At 33.0% G+C, this 23801-nt stretch overlaps 3 protein-coding genes across 4 annotated transcripts; 2 read left to right on the forward strand and 1 right to left on the reverse strand.

The window, feature by feature from the left end:
- The first annotated feature begins 1053 nt into the window (after positions 1 to 1053).
- LOC107958594 (protein CREG1) lies at positions 1054 to 3910 on the forward strand. Of its 2 annotated transcripts, none has more exons than XM_016894407.2 (6): positions 1054 to 1325; positions 1862 to 1897; positions 2428 to 2629; positions 2852 to 2930; positions 3060 to 3177; positions 3268 to 3460. In XM_016894407.2, the coding sequence occupies exons 1-6, from the start codon at positions 1168 to 1170 to the stop codon at positions 3290 to 3292; spliced, it is 618 nt and encodes a 205-aa protein (XP_016749896.1). In that variant the 5' UTR covers positions 1054 to 1167; the 3' UTR covers positions 3293 to 3460. The 2 variants fall into 2 exon arrangements, with proteins under 2 accessions (XP_016749896.1, XP_016749897.1); XM_016894408.2 differs by lacking the exon at positions 3268 to 3460 and adding an exon at positions 3569 to 3910 and having other exon boundaries at positions 1057 to 1325.
- A 12206-nt stretch (positions 3911 to 16116) lies between these two features.
- On the forward strand, positions 16117 to 19981 carry LOC107958593 (ferredoxin-thioredoxin reductase catalytic chain, chloroplastic). Its single transcript, XM_016894406.2, has 6 exons — positions 16117 to 16467; positions 16735 to 16847; positions 17982 to 18031; positions 18155 to 18226; positions 18965 to 19025; positions 19690 to 19981. The coding sequence occupies exons 1-6, from the start codon at positions 16371 to 16373 to the stop codon at positions 19732 to 19734; spliced, it is 438 nt and encodes a 145-aa protein (XP_016749895.1). The 5' UTR covers positions 16117 to 16370; the 3' UTR covers positions 19735 to 19981.
- A 268-nt stretch (positions 19982 to 20249) lies between these two features.
- LOC107958592 (zinc finger AN1 domain-containing stress-associated protein 12) lies at positions 20250 to 21540 on the reverse strand. Its single transcript, XM_016894405.2, has 2 exons — positions 21334 to 21540; positions 20250 to 20794 (listed from the first exon to the last, which is right to left on the reverse strand). Exons 1-2 carry the CDS (start codon positions 21436 to 21438, stop codon positions 20336 to 20338), a joined length of 564 nt encoding a protein of 187 aa, XP_016749894.1. The 5' UTR covers positions 21439 to 21540; the 3' UTR covers positions 20250 to 20335.
- Between the last annotated feature and the right edge of the window lie 2261 nt (positions 21541 to 23801).

Consider the following 23801-nt stretch of genomic DNA (forward strand, 5'->3'; position numbering starts at 1 on the left):
GGACTAAATTGAATAAAATCTAAAATATGTTTGACTTTATGTTGCACGTAAAATTTAAAATATAGAACGTGGCACCTTGTAATTCGGACCCAACGATCGGGTCGGGTATAGGGTGTTACAGTGACATTCTAAGATTATGCAAAATCATCACTTGAAATTTAAAAAATTAATATAAAATTCCAAGTGATGACATGCTACAATCTTAGAGTGTCACATACAATTTTCTAATAACCGAACTAGTGATTGAATCGATCAGACTATTGGTTGCCGGTTCAACCAAATTAAACATTTTCAATTATTCTATTTACTTTTTCCATTAACATTGTTAAAAAATTAAGTAAAGTGAAAACAAAATTAACCTATCAGCCTTTACAACTTTTATCAATGTAGCACTTACTTTTTTTTTTCTTTAATTATAAAAAATTAAAAATATTGAAAACTTTAAATAACTATAAACTTTTCCTAATGTATCAATAAATTAAAAATAAAAATACCAAAACTTACTATTAATCATTACTATTAGACATTTTAATCTACAATTTATATTCGACGACAACAAACACATTTATATATTTATAAAAAAAATTAAAAAAAGTTCAGCGATGATCATCTACAATTTTATGTTAATAAAAGTAGAAAAGAAATGGTAGGAAAATGTGATTTCACGCCATTCAATATACTTTTATACATGGAATCACAATTTCAACGTGTATCCTTATCCTAAACAACTAAATTATTTTTAGAATTTCACCATAAATAAATAAAGATCGAAAAGCCAAAATCAATAGAGTTGGGGATGTTCATTGCCATACTGATCGTTGCCTTGTTGGGACCCTGAAATCTAACCCAACTGAATCCATTTTCAAGTTGCCCAAATCTTCTATGATTCAATACATTTTAATATTGTTATATCAAAGAATACTTATTGTACATGTTGGGCAAAGTTGATGGCTTTGACAAAAGGTACAATTGTAAGAAGCCAAAAGATTGTTGTCATAGCATGTGCTTGCCTGCAGAGGATTAAAACACCCATTGCCCATCTTCAATCACTGCCTTTGCCCATACTCCTCTTTAAAGTCCAAAGCTTGGTATATAATATACGGATACTGTCGATTCGAGTAAACTCGTATTCATCTTCTTACATACTGTTTGTCAGAAAAAAAAAACATGAAAACCAAAGTCTTTTACTGTTGTTTGGTCTTGTTTTTTCTGGGTTTTCAGGGTTATGTTGATGCAAGACTATTAGTAGAATCAAAACCGGATAGAGATGATACTGCTGCTTATGCTCGTTGGTTGGTCTCCCAGAATTCTTGGGGGATTTTAACGTAATTAATACCTCTTCTTCTTCTTCTTCTTTTTCTCTCTTTTGACTCGTTATTACAAAACAATCAATAGCTGTTCTGATTCTTGTTTTGGGATTGTTATTTAGATTCTGTGTTTTGTTTTCTTGTTCTTTAATTGTTTGATTAAATGACTCAATTGACTGTTATTGTTCAATTCTGAGTTGCAATTGTTAAAAGATGACGCTTTGACTTCCTTCATTTTTGTTGTTCCATTGATAATATTTGTTGTTTGACAGCTTTCTTGTTTAATTCAATTACGAAATTGAGCAAATTAGTCCCTAAAAAAATAGGTGCAATTTAATCCCGTCAATTTTAAGAAAATCATGTAAAATTGATGGAAAACATTAATGTTGATTAATTCTCCTTGGTTGCTCGCTTTCGAAATTGCCAAGATTAAATTGCTCTATTTTTTTTAGAGGACCAATTTGTTCAATTTCAAAATCTAGAGGGACTGGAGGGGTCCTTTTACCTTTATTATTATTGTTATTAGCTGAGCTTATTGTCATTTAATTTTGCAGTACATTATCAATTGAGTTGGAAGGGTCACCATTTGGGTAAGTTTCTCACTCTCTTGCACACACACACATATGTATACATGTATATATATGCTTATTGGTAATAAATTGAAGATAGTTCTCATGTTTAAGCTCGATGCATTTTGTTCCCGTCTTTGGCTTATGCTTGTATTTGGTATCTTTGGTGGTAACCTATGTTATTTGGACTCGATGATGAGTGTCGGATATAGGTGTATATCCACAGTTTTACATATATTTGGAGGATTATACTCTCATTACTTGTGTCAAATATATGGTGGACATAGGTACTTTAGGGAAAAAGTCGAGTTTGATGATATCCGATTACATTTTTCAGAATATTAGGAGCTTTCATATACAATTCACCAGCACGGCATCATTGAGAAAGCATAAGAATGCTTTAAATCCAGAATTAGGACATGTATGTATAGTTATTTACCTGTATGTCATTGCTCACAACTATACAGTAGGTTCCCTGCTTTTTGTAATAAACATACAGTATTTGAATCTACTTGTATGAACATGTCAAGAGCTTTTAACATTTGCTGCAGGAATGTCGTTTCGTTTAGTGATGGGGTACCTGGAAAAGGTACTGGTGTCCCATATTTCTATTTGACAACCCTTGATCCAACAGCAAGAAATGCATTAAAAGACCATCGGTCCTCACTTGCAATCAGTGAGTATCCGCTTGGAACTTGCAGCAATGCCGACCCAGAAAGCCCTGTGTGTGCAAAAATCACACTCACGGGAAGGGTATGTTGCTAAATCCAGCTTTGTTTTATCTCGATTGAGCTTATTTTGCTGCATATAGTATGTGGATATAAATAAACTCCCAAGTCTTTCCTATAAAGATGATAACTTGTACCCTTTTTACTACTCGAACTGTTAGAAGGAAAAAGAAAGAGTGTAAAGAAGAACGAAATGACCTTTTTAATGATTGTTAAGCTAATTTAATTGTGTCTTGTCTTGTTTTAGTTGGTCCTACTTGAAGCAAACTCCAAAGAAGCAGAGTTCGCTCGAACTGCGCTGTTCACAAAGCATCCTGAAATGAAGGGTAATTCTTAACCCAAATATCCATATCCACCAATATCCATATATCAATATGTGGATATGACCCTCTAAATACATGGAAAAACTTGGTAATATTCTACTGATCAAAGTTTGCATTGTTTGGACCATACAGGGTGGCCTAAAGGTCACGATTTCCAGGTATTCAAATTGGAAATTGAAGACATTTTTATGATTAACTGGTTTGGCGGCCCTAAACCGCTCACAGTTGATCAATACCTCAAATACAAAATGTGAGTATCAAAGCTGTATACCGTGTTTGCTTTTATGATTGTATGCTAATTAATTCTTGGCTGGTTGATTTGGATTTTTGCTATCTACAGGAACATATTTGCCATCGATAAGTGAAAAAAGTGAAATACAATGCTGAACTCCATTCTTGTACATGATTATATTGCAAGTGAATGTAAACTGTGTTTAATGAAAACTTGTAAATAAATTGAACTATTGTTTATGGTTTGTGCTATTGAAGTAAGAAATAATCCGAAGCAAAAAAGAAAAAAGGTTATTTGATTATTGTTTTGAAATCTTTGAAAGTAAATGATGAAGTTGTATGTTCTTTAGAATCAATAGGTTGCAGTTTTCTATGTTTACCTCTAAATCTTTATGGCAAATGTGTAACAGGTGAGAGTTCACCTTTTAGTGTTTGAAAGTAAAGTTTGAGCTACTGCTTGATATCTATGTTATCGACTTACCGAGACTCCGGTTTGAGTATCGTATCCTCATATGCATGTTGTCGGATATAGGTGTTGGATACTTAGGACAGTGTTGTTGGATATAGGTGTTGATACTTACGACAGATTTTTATCTGAAGTCTATATGTACTGTTTATGTATGAGTTTTAGAGAGCACAAACCTAGTCATTAGAAGAACGTATTTGAGTGCTATTTATGTTTAATCAAACTATTTTATCAATTTGTGCTAAACTTTGAATAGAGAAAGTCTTACAGAGTTTTATCTTTATAATTGTATGGAAGTAAGGCTGGAACGAGTATGAATGAGGTTAAGCTTAAATCATCTCTAATATTGTTGATATTATAATGAAATACTTTTTGAGTGAGGCTATATATATAATTAAGATTAAAATTACATGTAATTAAATTTTGACTCTATGTTTAATAATTACATAATTATTTAGTTATTAAGTCAATTCACTAGAAGTATCATGACTGAATTTTTTTCATTATATGTCATTACGAAAGTTACTTTTTTTCAAGCTTTAATCCAATGAATTTGTTATATGTGTTTTTCTCATAGGATATCCATGATATTTTTAGGTTAATTTTTTTATTTAATTTAATTGATTTTATTTTATGATCACAGTGTATCTTTCGTTATGAAAGTGATCATTACTCAAATCAATAATGATAAAATTATTTATACCAAACAAATGACTTATGGTCATGAAACATTTTAGTAATTTTTTTTGTTTAAGTTTAATTTCTTTGTTTAGTGTTTTATCTCTAAGATCAGAGATAAAACACTCCCATGGAAATGAATTGATCTAACACGAAAGGTCATGATATAAAAAAAAAAAAATGTTGCGACCTCATCCCTTGACTTCCCTGAGAGTCAAGGAATCCATAAGAGAGTCATAACACAGGCAAAAGAGTGTTGCAACTTTGAAGATTAACTTAAAAGATTAATTGCAAAGCATTAAAAGAATGTCACGACACCAACAAGCAAAAGAGTGTTGCAACTTTGAAGATTAACTTAAAAGATTAATTGCAAAGCATTAAAAGAATGTCACGACACCAACTTGTAAAGGATTTGAGAGAACTTTATCTATTGATTTGAATATTGCAAAACCAAATTTTATCGATTTCGATCGATTGAGCTCATTAATTTTTTTTTATTTTAAAAAGTATATGGTGTTTTAAGCATTTTCACTAATTTAGATATAAAAAAATTATTTTATATTATATAATATTAAAAATTAATTATAAGTTAAAAATTAAATTCGATTTGCTTCAGATTACAGCTTATGAAATGCAAATTAAACCAAACCAAAAATATTCAAATAATAATGAAACCAGAATTGAATTAAAATAAATAAATTTATATCATTATTTAAAAGTATATATGAATCCCTTCAAATAAAAAGAGTATTTATCAATTTTTTGTTATATTAAATTTTTTTTGGGTGGAATATATAGAAATAGAATTACATCAAGTTGAATTGAATAAAAGCATCATTAATCTAATCTTATTGAAAGAGCTCTAGGACTTCAATGGGGGCACTATCATAAACATGAAGACTTGATTTCTCTGCTGGACTCAGTTTCGCCAAACAATCAACAATTTTGTTGAAATCTCTAGGGACATATCTGATACACCATTGCCCTTCAGTTTCCATAAGTCTTCGAACTCTCCTGAGCACAGTAATACCATAATTTGTCATCAATTTTTTTTGTAAGGCATTGGCAACCTCCAGATTATCTGTTTGAATCGTGGTCCTTTTAAAACCTTTGTTGAGCATCACGAGTAAACCATCCAAGATTCCCCATAATTCCTCTTTAAAGACTAAACATTGTCCCAAGAAATGATTAAACCCCAAGATCCAATTCCCATGTTGATCACGTAGAACACCCCCAATAGAAGCACTTCCATCACCATTAACAATTGCACCATCAGCGAACAAATTAGCCCACGTATTGGCCATGGGTGCCTAAGAATCAAAATATTGAGGGGAATATTGGTTACTTTTGTGTCTAAGATCAAATTGTTGCGCCCAACTAATGGAAACCTTAACAGTCTCAATAGTCGTCCAAGTGATGTCTTAAAAGATGAAGAGGGTTCTTGTTTTTCCAAATACGCCTTGCAATTAGGCCAAAGAGACAAGACCATGTTACCCCTCGTTCAGACAGTCACACACGAGAGCTAAGATTAAAAGTCAACCAATCCTATAAGGATCCAGAGAAGAAATAGTGTTGCCTATTGAAAGGAATGACATGTAACCAAACTTCCTTCGTAGCTAAGCAATCTCAAAGTACATGAAGAGTATCCTCAATTTCACAACCGCAAACAGGTCAAGAGCTATTATGACCAATTCCCCGCCTAGAACACTCTGAATTAGTCAGGAGCCTTTGCTTAGAAGCTAGCCAAAGGAAAATTTTTACTCCTTGCAACCTTTGATACTTCCAACTATTCTTCCAGAAGACATCCTTAGCATTCCAAGAATTCTCCTCAAGAGACCAAAAGGCCTTACGAATCGAAAAGGATTCAGAAGCCGTGGGTGTCCAAATAATTTTGTCCTACCCTGAAGAGGGATGGGGAGGAGGGATACTAACTATCTGCTTAATCACTTCCTCAAGCAACCAGACGCGAAACAGATCGAGGTTCCAACTACCATCTAACATAACCATATCACTAAGAATGCAATCCAAGTCAAGGTTGGCATGAGAAGGGCCTACAGACGGGACCCAGTAGTCTTTCTAGCAGCGAATGCTTTCCCTATTACCTATTGACCAAGCTAAGTTCACGCAGAATAAGGGTCATACCTTAGACAAAGACTTCCAAAGATGCGAACTGTGGCACTTAGAGATGGATTCAGGAAGTTGATCTCTCATGTCATACTTTGCTTGAAGAACTCGAACCCATAATGCACACTCCTTACTCACTAAATTAAATCCAATCTTCATGAGAAATGAGTTATTTTGGTCTCGTCAATGATGAAACCCAAGACCACCATGAGATCATGATTGACAAATTGAGCCATATTAATTTCTAATGCAAATGTGTTGCACGATTTCAAGCATTTAATTCTTATTTAATTTTTAATTAATTTTAAATAACTTATTTTTAATTATTGTTACCTATCATTGATAATGATAGTTTTTTCATTATTTAAATAATATAAAATTTTAGAAATACATAAAAAGGTAAACTATAATATTAATGCAACAATTTTAATAATAGTTCATGAAAGTTACGAAAATTATTTACAATTAAAAAAACGATTTTAAGAGTGATTACTTCACAGAGAGGCCGGGATGATAGCATGTGAATCGACTGATGCGCGCAGCGGTGGTGTTGGAGGCCAAATAAAGAAAAGAATGAAGATGAAAAGAAAAAAGAGAAACAAGAAATTGTGGGTTAAGGACCTCCAATTTTGAGTGTGATTTTTTGTATTTTTTTTCCTTCTCATGCAAATTAACTCCTTATTTATAATACCTTAAAAAATCTCCCTAATTATAATAAAAAAAATTAAAAGTTCTAGATTAATCTAACTTAATGATTTAACCAATCTACAACATAAAAATTGAAAAAAAAAGAAGCTATTGATATAAAATTAATCTAAATTATTTTAATAAAATAATACCAATTCATCTAACTCCTAATTATCCTAATTAAGTAAAAATAGTTTTAATAAAATCCATAAGTATTCTAGTATAATTTCTTTTTCCCTTCAGATTTCTACTCTGGTTTAACTTCATTTGACTTCTATTCACTTTAACAACAACCCTTTTGAACCATGGGAGATCCCAGTGAGCTTAAAGGAAGCATCTTCTTGAGAACTTTCTCAGGCAACAATGCCAATATCAAGGGCAAATTCCCAGATTTTTTACCCTATAACTTTCCCATCTTTGACTGAACTTCATTTGGATTTAAACCATCTTAAAAGGAGAATTGCCTACTGAGTTTTCTAGTTCAATGATTCAATTTTTATGGGTAAATGGGCACACTTGAAGTGATTCAAAACATTTCTTCTTTGACATAGGTATGGTTACATGACAACAAATTTTCAGATCCTTTACGTGTTCTTTTGGATTTCTTCACTGACATGCAAGTTTTTGGAATTTTTTTTTGAGTTTTTATTTTTGTCTAAAATAAAGGTTGGTTTCCGACCATACGCATTTTATGATATTCGAGTCAACGTATGACATCTATTCAAATTGAAGTATATAATTGTAAATTTTATTATGTATGGAATTTTATTTTACAAATTATTGCGCAATTATAATAAGTTTTTAAAAAATAAGCAACTAACCTCGGCTTTCGAGCGTTAATCTAACAATAGTCAGATATCTTTGAGCTGCTCGAGTAGTCCCATGTAACTCGACCTATGGTTCCACCTATACAAGCAATATGTTAATTTAAACATATAATAAATAAACAACATATTTATTAAGAAATGACTTTTACCTTGTTATCAATGGAAATATATATGGGTCATTTAGGACGTAAAAATGGTAGTCGCTACCAGACCCATGACTGCAGTAAGAGTAGACAACCATTGATTGATATATTATCCAATTTCGTCGCTCGACACAACTCTCGGTACAATGTTGCCAACACGGTTGATCCCCAACTCATTCGTCCGCATTTTTTGAAGTGGACTAGGTGTAGTAGCCACCTTATGTGTACCAAATTTTGAGATTTATTGGGCATTAGAATGCCCCTAATTAATCTCAAGATGAATGTCTGAACGTATTATTCTTTAACGACGTCAGGTGCATACAGAGAAAGATCTTTAAAATTGGTTTTCAACCACTTCATATCTATCTGACCACCTTGAAACTTGTTAGGCATCTTCTCCAAAGATGTCTCACAAAGGTCCTCTTTACTAAGAACGACCGTTAACCTCATGACGATTGGCCACTACACCAAAACAGGCTTTTAGTGGCGCTTCTAGCGGCGTTTAGACAGAAAACGCCACTAAAAATTAAGCTGTAGCGGCACTTCTATAAAAACGCCGCTGAAGGTCGATTATTAGCGGCAATTTATAACAAACGCCGCTAAAAATAAGCATTAGCGGCGTCTTTATAAAAGCGCCGCAAAAAGCCAAAGACAAACGGCACCGTTTTCTGAGTTTTTGGGGTCTTTAACAGCGTTTCTGTAAAAGCGCCACTAATGCTCAGGTCTTTAGCGGCGTTGTTTTAAAAGCGCCGCAAAAAGTCTAAACCCAACGGCACCGTTTTCTGAGTTTTGGGGTCTTTAGTGGCGTTTTATGTAAAGTGCCGCTAATGCTCATGTCTTTAGCGGCGTTTTTTTTAAAGCGCCGCAAAAAGCCTAAGCTCAACGGCACCGTTTTCTGAGTTTTTGGGGTCTTTCGCGGCGTTTATGTAAAGCGCCGCTAGTGTTCAGGTCTTTAGAGGTGTTTTTTTAAATGCGCCGCAAAAAGCCTAAGCCCAACGGCACCGTTTTCTGAGTTTTTGGGGGTCTTTAGCGGCGCATCTATAAAGCACAGCTAATGCTGAGGTCTTTAGAGTCGTTTTTTCAAAAGCGCCGCAAAAAGCCTAAACCCAACGGCACCGTTTTCTGAGTTTTTGGGGTCTTTAGTGGCGTTTTATGTAAAGCGCCGCTAATGCTCAGGTCTTTAGCGGCGTTTTTTAAATGCGCCGCAAAAGCCTAAGCCCAACGGCACCGTTTTCTGAGTTTTGGGGTCTTTAGCGGCATTTCTGAATAAGCGTCGCTAATGCTGATGCCTTTAGCGGCGTTTTTTATAAAGCGCCGCAAAACATTTTATCTATCTATTTGCTATGTAATTTGTTTATTTATATTAATTAAATCCAATTTATTTTTAATTGAATATTTGTTAAAATGAATAAATTTGAAATAATGACACGTAGATATAATTTGAAATAAAAAAACATAGAAAAATATTTGTTAAAAATGGAGAAATTAAAATACTATAATTTAATTAAAATAATTTTAAAATTTTTGGGTACATAATTGATTGATTTTTAATTTATATATTAAATAATTTCAAATATAATTTTAAAAGATACGATAGTATTAATTTTAAAATATTTAATTTAATTATCATTATAGTTTAGGGTAACGTATATATATATGGTTAATTTAGAATTTAGGGCCGGTTAATTTAAGAGTTACAATTTTAAGGTTTAGATTATGGAAATAGGGTTTATTGGTTAATTAGGGGTTAGGGGTTAGAGGTTAAATGTTAGAAGTTTAGGGTTTATAGATTCGGTGTTAGGTTAGAGTTTAGTGTTTAGACTAATTAATATATTTTAAATTATATAATATTAAATAATGTTTAGGGGTTAGGGATTTAGGGTTAGCTAGGGGTTTAGGATTTAGATTAATTAGTGTTTTTTATTTATATATTAAATAATTTTAGGGGTTATGGGTTAGTGATTTGGGGTCGAGTTAGGGTTTAGGATTTAGATTAATTAGTGTTTTTTAATTTATATATTAAATAATGTTTAGGGGTTGGGGGTTAGTGATTCGTGGTCGAGTTAGGGTTTAGGATTTAGATTAATTAGTGTTTTTTAAATTATATATTAAATAGTGTTTAGGGTTTAGGGGTGGGGTTTGGGGTTTGAGGTTTGGGGTACTTAGGGTTAAGAGTTAGTGATTTAAGGTAGATCAGATTAAGGTTTAAGCTCAGATTAATTAGTTTTATTAATTTATATATTAAATATGTTCTTAATAATAAAATAAATATATTTAAATTATGAGTATATATTACTAAAATATATTAATTTATATATTGACCGCTTATATATTAATGGTTAAATTAGGTATTAAGGTTTATTTGAGACTTGTTAAATGATACAATTAATTAATACTAAATTGTCTGAAAAATATTAAACCTTAACAATTTGATATTTTTATATGAATATATATATGATTAATTATTTAATTTGGACAGGACCAAAATATAAGAAAAAATAACAAATTATAAAAAGGAAATAAAAAAACAAAAATTTATAATTTTATCAAAAACTTTTAAAGATTACTTAAAACTTTAATAATTATTTACTAAAAATTTTAATGAAAATACAATAAATAAATAAATAAATAATGTGAAATCTAGCGGCGTTTTTTCTAAAAACGCCGCTAATATATACAAATTTCCCAAAACGGCACCGTTTTGTTAAAAGAATTTAAATTTTTTACTGGCGATTTTGCCAAAAACGCCGCTAAAGGTGGACATTACCGGTGTTTTTATAAAAAATGCCACAAAAAAATTTCCAAGCTGGTTTGATACGACGCCGTTTCAGTTTATGGATAAAATTTAAAATTTGGAAAAACGGCGCTGTTTCTTTACGTGCTTTAAAATATTAGTGGCGTTTCTGTATAAAACGCCGCAAATGGGAATACAATAGAGGCGTTTGTTTTAAAAACGCCGCAAACGAGACTTAAAATTACCTTAAACGGTGCCGTTTCCTAAGAGGACATTTTGACTTAATCCCTCCCCTCCGTCTCCTTTACGATTATCTGAAGAAACTTAATTTGCAGAGGCACAGCAACGATTCCACAGGGAAGAAAAAAAAATTAGCAAGAAAATAAGAGGAGCCGACATCTCAAGAATCAACAGAAGAGAGAACATCGATCTTTACACCATTGTTGGGCAAAGCTGCGAGATTTGTATCCCAGGTAAGCCATTTCTGTTGATGACCGATTAAAATTTTAGGGTTTTGTTTTTCTCGGTTTAGGGTTTCGATTAAACTGATTCTGTCATGGAAATTTGTGGATTCGATGAATCGATTGGGAATGTGCAATTTGCGCATATTTTTAACATGATTAATTACAAATTTGTTGAATATTTTTTGTTTATTCTGTCGATGTTAATTACAAATTGCGATTAAAAATTTGTTTATTCTGTCGATGTTAATTACAAATTTTTTGAATATTTGTTGAGTTGAAATCATTACGGAATTCATCTACTTGAGTTTAAAGCTGAAGCTTTTGAACCCACACCTGTATTTTATTCTCCCTCTCCCACGGTTCATATGCCTAGATAGGAAGACAATACCTAAGTCTGATTAAAATTCAAATTTTTCTACTCAATCTCCCTGTTCCTATCACCCTAGCTCCCCCAATTTCCTATATTACCATTTGATTCAAGAGCAATAAAATCATTAACCTCTAGCTAGATCCATTAGAAGGTTAGAAAAAGGAGGCCTTGATACTCAAGGATGAGAAGTCTGTATAATACATATCAGTTCGGTTTTGTAAAAAAAATGCAATTAATTAGAAATAATCTGGTTTTTCTAACAGTTCAGTTACTGGTCTTTTTAAAATTTAAAATACTTTTTTTATATAGTATTTTTCAATAATTTAGTCATAAATTATTAATTTTATACTCTCAAAAAATAAGAAACTGACTATAAATTAAATAAGAAATAGGTTTTGGTTAGTTTGAATAATTGCGGTTTTAAACTTCTGAACCAAAAACCAAATTTGTTTAACTATAACCCGAACCAAATTTTGCAGTTGGAGTCACTTTCCAGCTTCCTTGGGTTCTTTTTGCTCATTCCAATTAATGCTTTTATTCTAGATACTTCAAGTAATAATTTCACATATTACACCAAGTTTATCATGTCAACATTTCAAATCCACATGGTACTCATAACTGCTAAAACATAATAGATTAAAGTCAAACTGAGGAGGGTTGTACGTTATACTTTGTAACATCCCTAGAGACTTGTTTGACATGGGCAGTGGAAGTAGAGATGACATTGACGACAGAACACAAACTTTGCCATTTCCAGAACAGAACTTAGACGAAAACATCCCTAGTACTAGTACACAATTCCAATGGGTCCGCCAGGATACGGATGAAGATATTTAGGAATTATAATGTAGTAAGCTTTTACGATTATCTAATTATATTTACGAATGATGATATTTAAACTATTTTATGTGTGATATTATTATTGTAATTGTATAGTAAGTTTTTCACACTAATTTATTTGTATTGTAGATAAAATGCCTAGAAGAAAAGTGCGATCGCACCGCATTGTTCAAGGTACTCCAAACTCGGCGGAAACAAACAGCACTGAACAACAGACTGCTATTGGATCTTCGAATGTTCCGGTTACACCTGAGGAACCTATAGAAGTTCAAAGTAATTTAACATTTAATTTACATGTGTGTTGACTTCTTGTTTGTTTTTTTTTAAATTTCGTATATTACAATACTTTTATTTTTCAGATGAAACTGGTGGGACTCGGAGAGTTCGCGGACGTACAGTACTGAACGATTTATACGATCTAGATCCAATCGAGCGTGTCCAAGTATCCAGTAATAGCTTTGGTCAGCCTGTTGGATCAGAAGCTCGCCTTTTAGTAGGATACATGGGCATTCTAGCACGGAATGCAAATATGTTGCCAATTAACTTCGAGTCATGGCATAAAGTACCCGAGAGTAACAAGAACCAAGCTCTTGATTTGATTAAGGTAACAAAACGTGTATGTCATTTATAATACTTGGGTTTAAGTTTCGTTTACATTTACTTTCTTAAGTTGTGTTTTTTGTAGGCGAGATTTGCTCTAGAGGTCTCCGATGCTTATATAAAGAAGGCATTGGGAAAAAGATGGAGAGACCATAAGAGCACTTTAAAGAAAGACTATTTCAAGACAAAAAACAACACTCGACGAGAGATTACAAAATGTCCCATCGGGAATGCTGAGGTACCAGTGGGAAGAGGTCGTTAGATTTTGGACTTCAAAGAAATGAGAGGTATGTGTAACTTATAAAATTTTGTACTTATTTTGGTGTATAGTATTTTCTAATTAACGTACTAATAATTTCATAATGTAGGATCGTGAACAAGTTGGAAAAAAAAGTAGGGAGCAACAAAAATTCACTCACACAGTTGGGTCGAAAAGTTTTGCGTGTGTAGCTCATGCAGAGGTATTTTAAATTTTTTAATATTGGCAGATATTTATTACTTTCTATCAATTAATATTTTTACTATTATATTGTAGGAACTGTCGTCCGGTCAAAAAGTTGGCCGCCTTCAACTTTTTGACATAACACATAGGAAGAAAGATGGAAACCTTATGACTCCTGAAGCTGCAGAAATTATGGTACGTTTGCTTAATACAATTTCACTTGTTTTAATTATTTATAGTGTTTATTAATAAATGATTTATTTCATTTATTGTAATGCAAATATTGTTAAGTTATGTTGCATTGGGTTTTTTAATATATATTGCGTTCCTAACTATGTGATTTATTTTTTAGGAAAAATTAAAGGATAAAAAGGCGGAGTATGAAGCGATTGCTTCCAGTGATAGTTCTGTTCATATTGACGACATTGATAACCGGATTATCACTGAAGTTTTGGGTCCTGAAAGGTATGGTCGAGTTCGATTTCAAGGATATTTTGTTAACCCATCCCAATATTTTGGATCTAGCTCGCAACAATATATGCCGTCGGGGAGTCGAGCTGAAGCTGAAGTTCAGAGGTTAAGAGACCAGATGGCTCAGATGCAAGCGACAACAACTGAGCAAATTACACAACTTAAAGCGGAGGCAACATCGAGAGAAGCTGAGGTTCAAAAAAGATATGAAGAACTCCAGTAGCAGCTTAGAGCAGATGCAGCAGCGAGAGAAGCTGAGGTTCAACGAAAGTATGAAGAACTCCAGCAACAACTTAGAGCAGATGCGGCAGCAAGAGAAGCAGAGGCGGTAGCGAGAGAAGTACAGGCTGCAGCGAGGGAAGCAGAGGCTGTAGCGAGGCAAGTAGAGGCTGCAGCGAGGGAAGCAGAGTAGCGTCAAAAGTTCGATGAACTCCAGCAGCAGCTTCAAAGTATGATGAAGATGTTTCAGCAGTCGCAACAGCCGCCGTCCTAGACTATCGTGTAAATATACTTCAATTTTGACTTTTAATTATCATTTTAACTTTTAACATTTTTGTAAGAATAGTACGAATTTTATTTTATTTATTGATATTTATTATATTATTTGTTTAATATATAGATTTATTACTTTTGGCTGGTTTAGATATGATTTCTTCTGATTTGTTTTTACAGGAGGGCTGAAAATATAAAAAAATTATTTTACAAATCTGCCAAATTTAGTGGCATTTTTCAAAAAAAATGCCACTAAAGGTGTTGGCATTTAGTGGCGTTTTTGGTAAAAGCGCCGCTAAAGAGAAGGTTATTTACCGGCGTTTGTGGAAAAAGCGCCACTATAGATCAGGGTCTACTGCGGCGTTTTTTATAAAAGCGCCGCTATAGATCGGGGTCTATTGAGGCGTTTGCGGGAGAAGCGCCGCTATAGATCGGTGTCTATTGCGGCGTTTTTAGAAAAAGCGCCGCTATAGCTCAGGGTCTATTGCGGCGTTTGTAGTAAGAGCGCCGCTAAAAACCCCAATCTTTAGCGGCGTTTCCCACAAAAACGCCGCTAAAGACCCTGATCTTTAGCGGCGCTTCCACTAAAGCGCCGCTAAAGGTCTTTGTCTTCAGCGGCATTTTTTAGAGAAGCGCCGCTATAGACCAACACCTTTAGCGGCGTTGTCTTTAGCGGCTTCTATTGCGGCGCTTTTCAAAGCGCCGCTAAAGGCCTAAAAAAGTGCCGCTAAAAGCCTGTTCTGCTGTAGTGGGCCCATCAATCGGTAAACCAAATTGTAAAGTTACATCCTCGAGTGTAATTGTACACTTGTCACATGGAAGATGGAAAGTGTGTCTCAGGCCTCCATCTTTCCACCAATGCGTTGATGAGTGTAGGATCGAGTTTGCAGCCCCCGAGCATACGAGACGCATGCAAGAATCCTGCGTCTTGCAAGTAACCATAAATTTCAGTAGTTGGGCTCTTTGATAAGTTATGTATGAACCCCTTCAAAACAAGATTATCTTATTATTTATATCGACAAAAAAATTTATTTAAAATATTTTCAAAAATAAAATACTTTAAAGTTAATTGAAAATAATGAAATTTAAAATTCCCTCTTATCATTATCGCTTGAGCTGCAGAAATGTGTTTGTCGTCGAAACAAATTAGAGAGTTTGTTATTCATGATAATTTAATAAAAAAGAATAATATATTAAATAATTAAATAAACTATAATATTTTAAAACAAATATATCTAAAATTTTAGAACAAAACTTGAGAAAGATGAGAGAATTACTTTAGAAAGAATTGAGAAAGTTAGATTTGAGGAAAAATAATGAAAAATGGCCTGGTATTTATAGGAAAAAAACTTACCGTTAGGCCCTTCAAAAATTTTACCGTAGTCAACGTTCAAAAAAAAATGACAGTTAGTAAAAAACGAATTCAATTGAGCATGCTTTCTTGACAATTGTACCGAAAGTACCCAATTAAACGCGCTTTGACACTACCTTTTCAAAATCGACTTATTTTCACTAATTAAAAAAAAACCTAAAATGCCAAATAAAAAAATTGACATATATGTGTACTAAATAATTTTTCTTAATATTATATATTGGTGGATTTTCTTTGTATTATATGTGCAAAAGTTACAGTAATTTGATGGCATTGAATAAAAAAGAAAAACCATTAATTTGATGGCACATAATTTGACAACGAGTGCTAGACAGACAACAAAAGATCAAATAATTCTCTGTTTCGATTGAAACAGAGAACTGAAGAAGAACCAATGGAAATTTAATATAAAAAATCTGAAAATTTATAAAACAACAATAAAGATAAAAGGAAAAAACGGGTGGTGATTTGAGTTTGATTTGCAGTTAGCCAAAGCAAAGCGATGACACTTCAAGCAACTTCCTGCAACTTTGGAGCCATTTCATCTCTGCTTCGTCCTCCTAAAATTTCCCGTCATCGTTTCGTGATCAGAGCTGAAGGTAAAAACCATTTTTTTTCATTTTATAGAATACCAAGTTTCGTGTCTTCATTTTTATCTTGAATTTTATGGATTCGAGTTGCGTTTTTGGCTTTTTCGTCCTGGGGTTTGAAAATTATGTGATTATGTGGATTAAAGTTGCTTCCTTTTTGTTCTTATAGCTTGAATTTTACGCTGTTTTTCGTGAATTTGATATAATTCGTTGGGTTTCGATGTTATCGATTTCATGAGTTTTTTGTCTCTTGTTTTTGATGAATTTCTATTTCAGTGGAACCGTCAGAGAAATCTGTGGAAATCATGAGGAAATTCTCAGAACAATATGCACGTCGCTCAGGAACCTATTTCTGTATGGATAAGGGAGTTACTTCTGTTGTAATCAAGGTATTCCTCCGATTCTTCATTTCTATCCAAGTATCCGTATTCAAAACCCGCTGCATATCCGGATATGACTTGGGGGTGTAAATCAAACCCCCGAGAGAAGGCCGGAGGGTCTTGATACAAAGTCGCTTGGTAGCCTCCGTGTTGTCTAGTAATCGACGTCCAAACTTCCTTGCGGACTACATTCTACAGGTTACGCTTGGTCTAGTGCCGAACCAAGTACATACATGGGGCTTTAGGATCTGCTTATGGTTTGGTTTGAATTTCAGTTTCTGAAAACCTTCACATATGAGTCCTTATCCAGTTTTCTTCCCACCTAAATAAGATATTCAAAGGACTGAAATGCAGAAGGGTAAGCCCTTTAGTATTTCTGCTGATATGGAAGCTCAAAATGCTTCACAATCTTAGCGCTCGATGTATTGTTAAAGTGAATTTGGCTTTCATAGTTGAGTTCAGGCCTATGTGAAGTTTCATACTATTAAGATCTATCCAGGAATTTTGAAAATGGTACTTGTGAACAGGGTTAAACTTGTATTAGATAGTAATAGACACAAAAGTAACGAGGGAAATCAAATCGGTCTTGTTCGAGCAAAGAAAAGTTGTTATAGTTGTTATTTATATTACCTGTTATGGCTTCATTCAAGTAAGGTCTTGGGAAGGGTAATTTGAAAAAAGTCCTGCATTCTTTAGTATTTTGTCCTAGAACTTTCCTAGTAGAAAGCTTATGCGGAGTTGGTGAACCTAGGTTGTAATTGAAGGAATTGAGTACCAACTTCTAATTTTAAATTGGTGATGAAATCTTCAGTTCAACAACATTTTTCGTTCTGTTGGAGAATTTAGAGCTGCACATTTTTAGTAGTTGTTGTACTCGAGAAGTTATGTTAAAAAACTTTTAGTTGTTTGCATGCAAACTGCAAACAATGGATGGAAGGATCAAGACCTGTTCATTCATAAATGATAAGATAGATTGGAAAACAAATATATTGCGATACTCGATTTTTCCAACTTTCTGTGCCTTGGTTGAGTTTTATCAAGTGTGATGTTGGTTCACTCATCTGTTCAAAATATGAATATATTATACACAGGATAAAAAAATTGAAAAGGGGAATAAAAATCTCATTTTGGATATTTGAACAGGGATTGGCGGAGCATAAAGATTCGTTGGGTGCGCCACTTTGCCCTTGTAGGTAAGTGTTTTCACTATGATCACTAACTTTTGTTTGGAACTATTACTCCTATTATACTCACTTATTTTGATATTTATAGCTATATCAGATTTAACAACCATTTAAAAATCCTATATATTACAGGCATTATGATGACAAAGCTGCCGAAGTCAATCAGGGATTTTGGAATTGTCCATGCGTTCCTATGAGAGAGAGGTAAATATTGCTGCAATAAATTTGATGTATATTCCTTGTATTACATGGTGCACCTGCAAGTGTTGTAAGTAGAAACGTCTTTCGTTTCATCCTAGAAAAGCACATATAAATTGCCTATCTAAAACGAGTTGTCCAGGTATGGTATAAACACTTTCAAGCCTTAAAAATAACGGCTGCATTGTCATGCTGATTATGGATAAAAACTTTCAGCCTTATAAATAATGGAAACTTCTGAACTGAGATCACTGTCCTGAAGAACTAGCTAGTAATTTTTGAACTCATCATATGATATCAAATTAACATGCAAGGATATCTCCGAATTACATCTACTGTATGAATAATTGAACAAAAAACTTGCTGCAAAGTACAGCATATGTATCTTAGAGTTGATAATGTCGTTAGATGATAAGATTCCCTGTCGTGTTGTCTTTAATGTCACGACAAAGGGTGTGTAACAGTGTTTGGCTTGGAGTTCCAATTCATGTTTGCACACCGACATTTCCTGCATTCGTAGTTGTACAATGAAAAATTCAAGCTATTTTATGGGTTGAAACTTTAAAGTTACGGTTTCCTTATATCTAGGATAACAGTTAAAACATGTCTTTGTTCAAGGCTGTTGCCTTATACGGTTAAAAAGCTGGCTGATTAAGTTTAGCTCGAGAAACACTGATGCAGGTATTATGTTTATCTTTTCAATCTAATCCGAGTTCTTATTCACTTTCTACAACTATTTGGCAGGAAAGAATGTCACTGCATGCTCTTTCTCACTCCGGATAACGACTTTGCTGGCCAAGATCAGGTTTATATTTGGGCTACTAAGTCTTTTTTATCTGTACTTACAAGCCGGACTTAGATATGAGTGTTATGTGTTCAAGAAGTTTTTCCATGTATTTGGAGGGCCAGTCCTCATATTCAAGTCCAGATATACTTCATACACAGATGTCAAATGTATATACTTGAAGAAAAATGAAGAGTTGGAGCAACATAGCTTACGAGCAGGTAAAAGTACCATGGATGCATCTTACTAAGAGCCGGATTGCATTATACCCCCCTGTACTCAAAAATTTGGCAAATTAATCCCATATATTAGATTAAAAAGCAAATTGGTCCTTCTGTTAGAAGTTTTATCTATTTTTGCTATTAAAAACTGGTCCCTGTACGTTAGTATGAGGTACATGTGGCACACCACATGTCACTATCTAGTTATTCCGTCAAGTATGATAGTTTTTAACGGTACAAATGGATGAAATTTTTAATAAAGAAGAACAATTTGCTCTTTAATCTAATATAAAGGGATTAGTTTGTCCATTTTGTGAGTAGAGGAGACAACATGCAATCCGATTCCTAATACAGAGCCCTCTATGGTACTTTTACCCTTACGAGTATCATATATATATATATATCAGAAGTTTTCTTGTGGTGTTTGCTCTAACAACATGCAAATTTTTCTTCTTTGTGTGCAGACCATAACATTGGAAGAAATCAAGGAAACAACAGCAAACATGTAACACTTGACGGTTTCAAATTTTGTTTCTTAAACAGTCATAACTTGTTTTTTGGCCCTCGAAAAAAGAAAAACAGAACAGAGGTCGAATTTTATATGTATATTTGTATTTCAACAGAGGGATAAATTCTTTTTTTTTTGTTGCACCTCCTATAATATGCTATTATAGTTATTAGCTATTTGTATCAACCTTCTAATTGCTGCCATTGATTTTGGAATTCTTTGGGCTATAAAACTTGTGAGTTGTACAATGCAATTGTTGAGATACGGTAAATAGTGCCATGAAGACACCTAATCTCTCTACTCAAAAATGGATAAATTAATCCTGTACGTTAGATCATCCATTGTACGATTAAAAATTAACTAGGCAGATGGAATAATCGGATAGTAATACATGATATGTTCCATGTACCTCATAACAATAGAAATGGATGAATTTTTAAATGAAATGACAAATTTGCTCTTTAATTTAATAAAAAAGATTGATTTACTCATTTTTTAATTAGAGAAGATAAAATATAATCCAACTCTTCGTAAATATTGAATTCTTATAGAGGATTCAAAGAGTTAGCATTTACAATAGTGTCTCATAAACCATAAAAGTCCTAATAGGCCTTTAAAAATGGAGTAGTCGATGATGAAGGTCGCCCACTCTTGCCACAATCTTTCCCATTCCTTAAACCAAAAGCCACCAAGAACTTCTCGTTCCAGCTTCCTCCAGCGGCTGCCGCTGGAGTGGTGGAGGAAGAAGCCTGTTTGCAAGCATGATCAGCTGGAAACCGGTGTTTCAAACAAACCTCCAATCGACATGTCTTGCAAATGGTTCTATTAGAGAATGTCAACGTTTCTTTACATCTTTTAACGGGGCAAGTTGGTTTCTTCTTCTTCCTTGGATCACAATTCCCAGACTTCTCATGTTTCTCCAATATCATCTTCTCTTGATCTTCTTTGCCCGTTATTTCGATCGACGTAGAACAGATTTCACAAATAATCACCTTCCTACTGTTATGTTCCGGTTCCGGACATTCATGAGACTTACACGATCTATGTTCCACACAAAACACCTACATAGGTTGTACAAAAAGTTAATACCAACAAAAGTCGACAGAAAAAAATATAAAAACCGATCCTTATCCTAACACAATAATATCTTAAAGACTGACATTCAATAAATTTTGAATCCAAATCTCTTATCTATGAAAAGAAAATATTAGAAAAAGCATAACCCTATTTTCCTAATCCAAGCAAAATTGATTCATAAAGTCCTATACTTTTAAGAGTTGATATTCAACAGATTTTGAATCCAAACTTGTTACCTACGAAATGAAAACATTAGAAAAAACATAAACCCTGTTTTCCTATTTCATAATATCTTTCATAGTGTCATATCTTTTTAAGAGTTGACCCAAACCTATTATCTACGAAAAGAAAACACCAAAAAAAGCATAAAGCCTATGTTCTTAACAAAATTGATTCATAAAGTCGTATCCTTTAAGAGTTGATATTCAACAGATTTTGAATCTAAACCCATAATCAAAATTGAATTGTTTTAAACTTCATACAAATCGAATTACGAATGATAATATGAGAGAAGAGAATGTACCTTATGACAAGCTTGGCATTTGAAAGGAAGAAAATCTAATTGATGACAACCTGAAAATTGACAATGTTTACCCAAATCAGGAAAAGCTTCGGTTCCTCCGGCCATGATGATATTTCTTTTTTATTTTCAGTGAGATACCGGAGGAGGGGGATGACTTCCTTGTTATATAGAAAGGGTGTCTTGGGGGCTAAGCCAAGTCGTGTATTGAATACGAATGAATTCCGTGTTGAAATCGGCCTTTATAATTTTGGGTAGGGGAGAGATACGGTGACCGCTGGATTGTTGGGTTAAAGCTCTCCAATTATAAGACGCCACGTATTGTTTAAGAAGAACGCGTCGCCTATGATTTCGTAATCACTTTTGTACTTGAGTTCAGGCCCATTTGGAAGTTATTTGGGAGCCCATTTCAGCCCAAAATTTTTTTATATATAATTTTCAGAAATCGGATCGATTGGATCAGAAATCGAGCGAAATATCGATCCAAAATAAAAAAAATTGAATCAAAATAATTTTTAAGTGTACTTTTAATATAGTTATGAATATAATGACTACAATTTAAAAATATAAAAGATTATTTCAAAATAAATACTAACTCATTTACAAAATTAAATAAATTCAAAAATATCACAGTTGATTTGGGCCGAATATGGTAGGCCTTAGAGTAGTTCATCTTAGCATATTAAAAAATTATTTATTTTACTTTTTCTCTTTTTATCTCTAAGTCGTTTACTTTTTATATTTTGTTTTGCTCAGTGGAGATGCCAGCCTTTGAGTCGGCTATTACCCGCCTTTTTCCTCTCCCATCAATTATATCTTTCTTTCTTCTTTTCATTCATTACACATATATTTTTTTTTCAATTTGCAGATCTATTTTATGGGTATCTTTGTTGTCTTCACAAGTTGTGATAGACAAATGACGGTGTCTGTCATTAGCTAAAACTCTACCGGCCACCAGTAGTTTTTTTCTTGGAAAGTGGGTGGCCCTTCGTCAACTTCTTAATCTGTTTATATTTTGAAAGTATTTTAGAATAATAAATTATTTCACATGTCGATTTGGACCCATATTGTCTTAATTTTTATATGTTTTTTTTTGTTTGTTTTTCCATTGTTTAATAAGTCTTTAGTTTTAGAAGTTTTTGTCTACTTTTGTAATATGTTTTTTAGTCTTACTTATACATGTAATATTAGTTTTACAAGTGATTTCAGGGATGATTTTGCTATCTCCCTCTCTAGTTTAGTGAATGCTCGATTCTTTTATCGATTTTTGCTTGCTGTTTTGGACCATCTGAGGCTAATTTCTTTATCGTATTAAGTGTTTGCAATCACTCCAGATATGTCGTGTTTAAGTTGTAACAAATCTAATTGTCAACGTGTCATAATGTTTTATTGATGTTAAGGCTAAAGCCTTTATTGTGTTGATGAAACTTATCATTCATCATTTACGACGAGTGTTTGATTTTTTTTTTTGAATTGTATAATTTCATTCATTAAATGAATTAATTAATCTACCTTAGAAAACGTTTTTTATTTTGATCAATGAAAATTTAAAAATAGTATATGTTTTAAATGATATTGGATGAATATGTTTTAAATTATTATTAAAAGATATCTTGTTTATTTTTATTTGGGAAAAGTATTCAAACCCCAAAAGTTTGATAAAAAAATTCACTTACTTTTATGGATTGAAAAAACGCCCACTTATCCCCTTTAAATATGATTTTAAAATACATTGACCTTAAAGTTCATTTATTAAATAAATTTTGAATAAAAAGATAATTTTACAATTTTTAATTGATTATTATTTTATTTATTTTTTATCTTCAATCTTTATATTCATTCAGTTTTAATTTAAAATAATAAATATCCAATTAGTTATGAAAATGTTTTAATTATTATTAATTTAATTATATTCTAAGTATTTTTCAGTTAATATATGTAAATATTTTTTGAAATTACAAGTATAATCACAAATACAATTACAAGGAATATAGAATAACTATAACCAAACTTAATAATTAAAAAAGCTCGATAGAAATAATAACCAAAAAATATTTAAACTTAGACCAAAACAAATCTATATAGGACCAACATTGGGTGAGACATAAACCGTAATAAATATGGACCAAAAAATTCACACATAGTTTACACAAAGTAAACCTTGAACTTAAAATTTTAAAGTTCCTAAGATTTTAACCTTATCATTAAGCTAAGGACTTATTAATACACTACTAAATTGGGCCCAAATATCTTGACAATCGAACTAGGCAAGCCAAGTCCACCAAAGGCCGCAACAACTTGGCCTAAAGGATCAAGGCCGCTTAAGTAAAGTTGGCAAAATAGGCTCAAGCCCGAAAGTCCGTCCATGCCGATTCGAGCTCGAGAAACTAGAGTCCATAACAAATTTAAGCCCGAGAAAAGCCTGAGTTCGTAAAAATTTGAGTTTTAGACCGATCTAACCCTAAGCCCGA

The sequence above is a fragment of the Gossypium hirsutum genome, chromosome D07 (assembly GCF_007990345.1).
Source record: "Gossypium hirsutum isolate 1008001.06 chromosome D07, Gossypium_hirsutum_v2.1, whole genome shotgun sequence".
In the NCBI taxonomy this organism is placed as follows: Eukaryota; Viridiplantae; Streptophyta; class Magnoliopsida; order Malvales; family Malvaceae; genus Gossypium; species Gossypium hirsutum.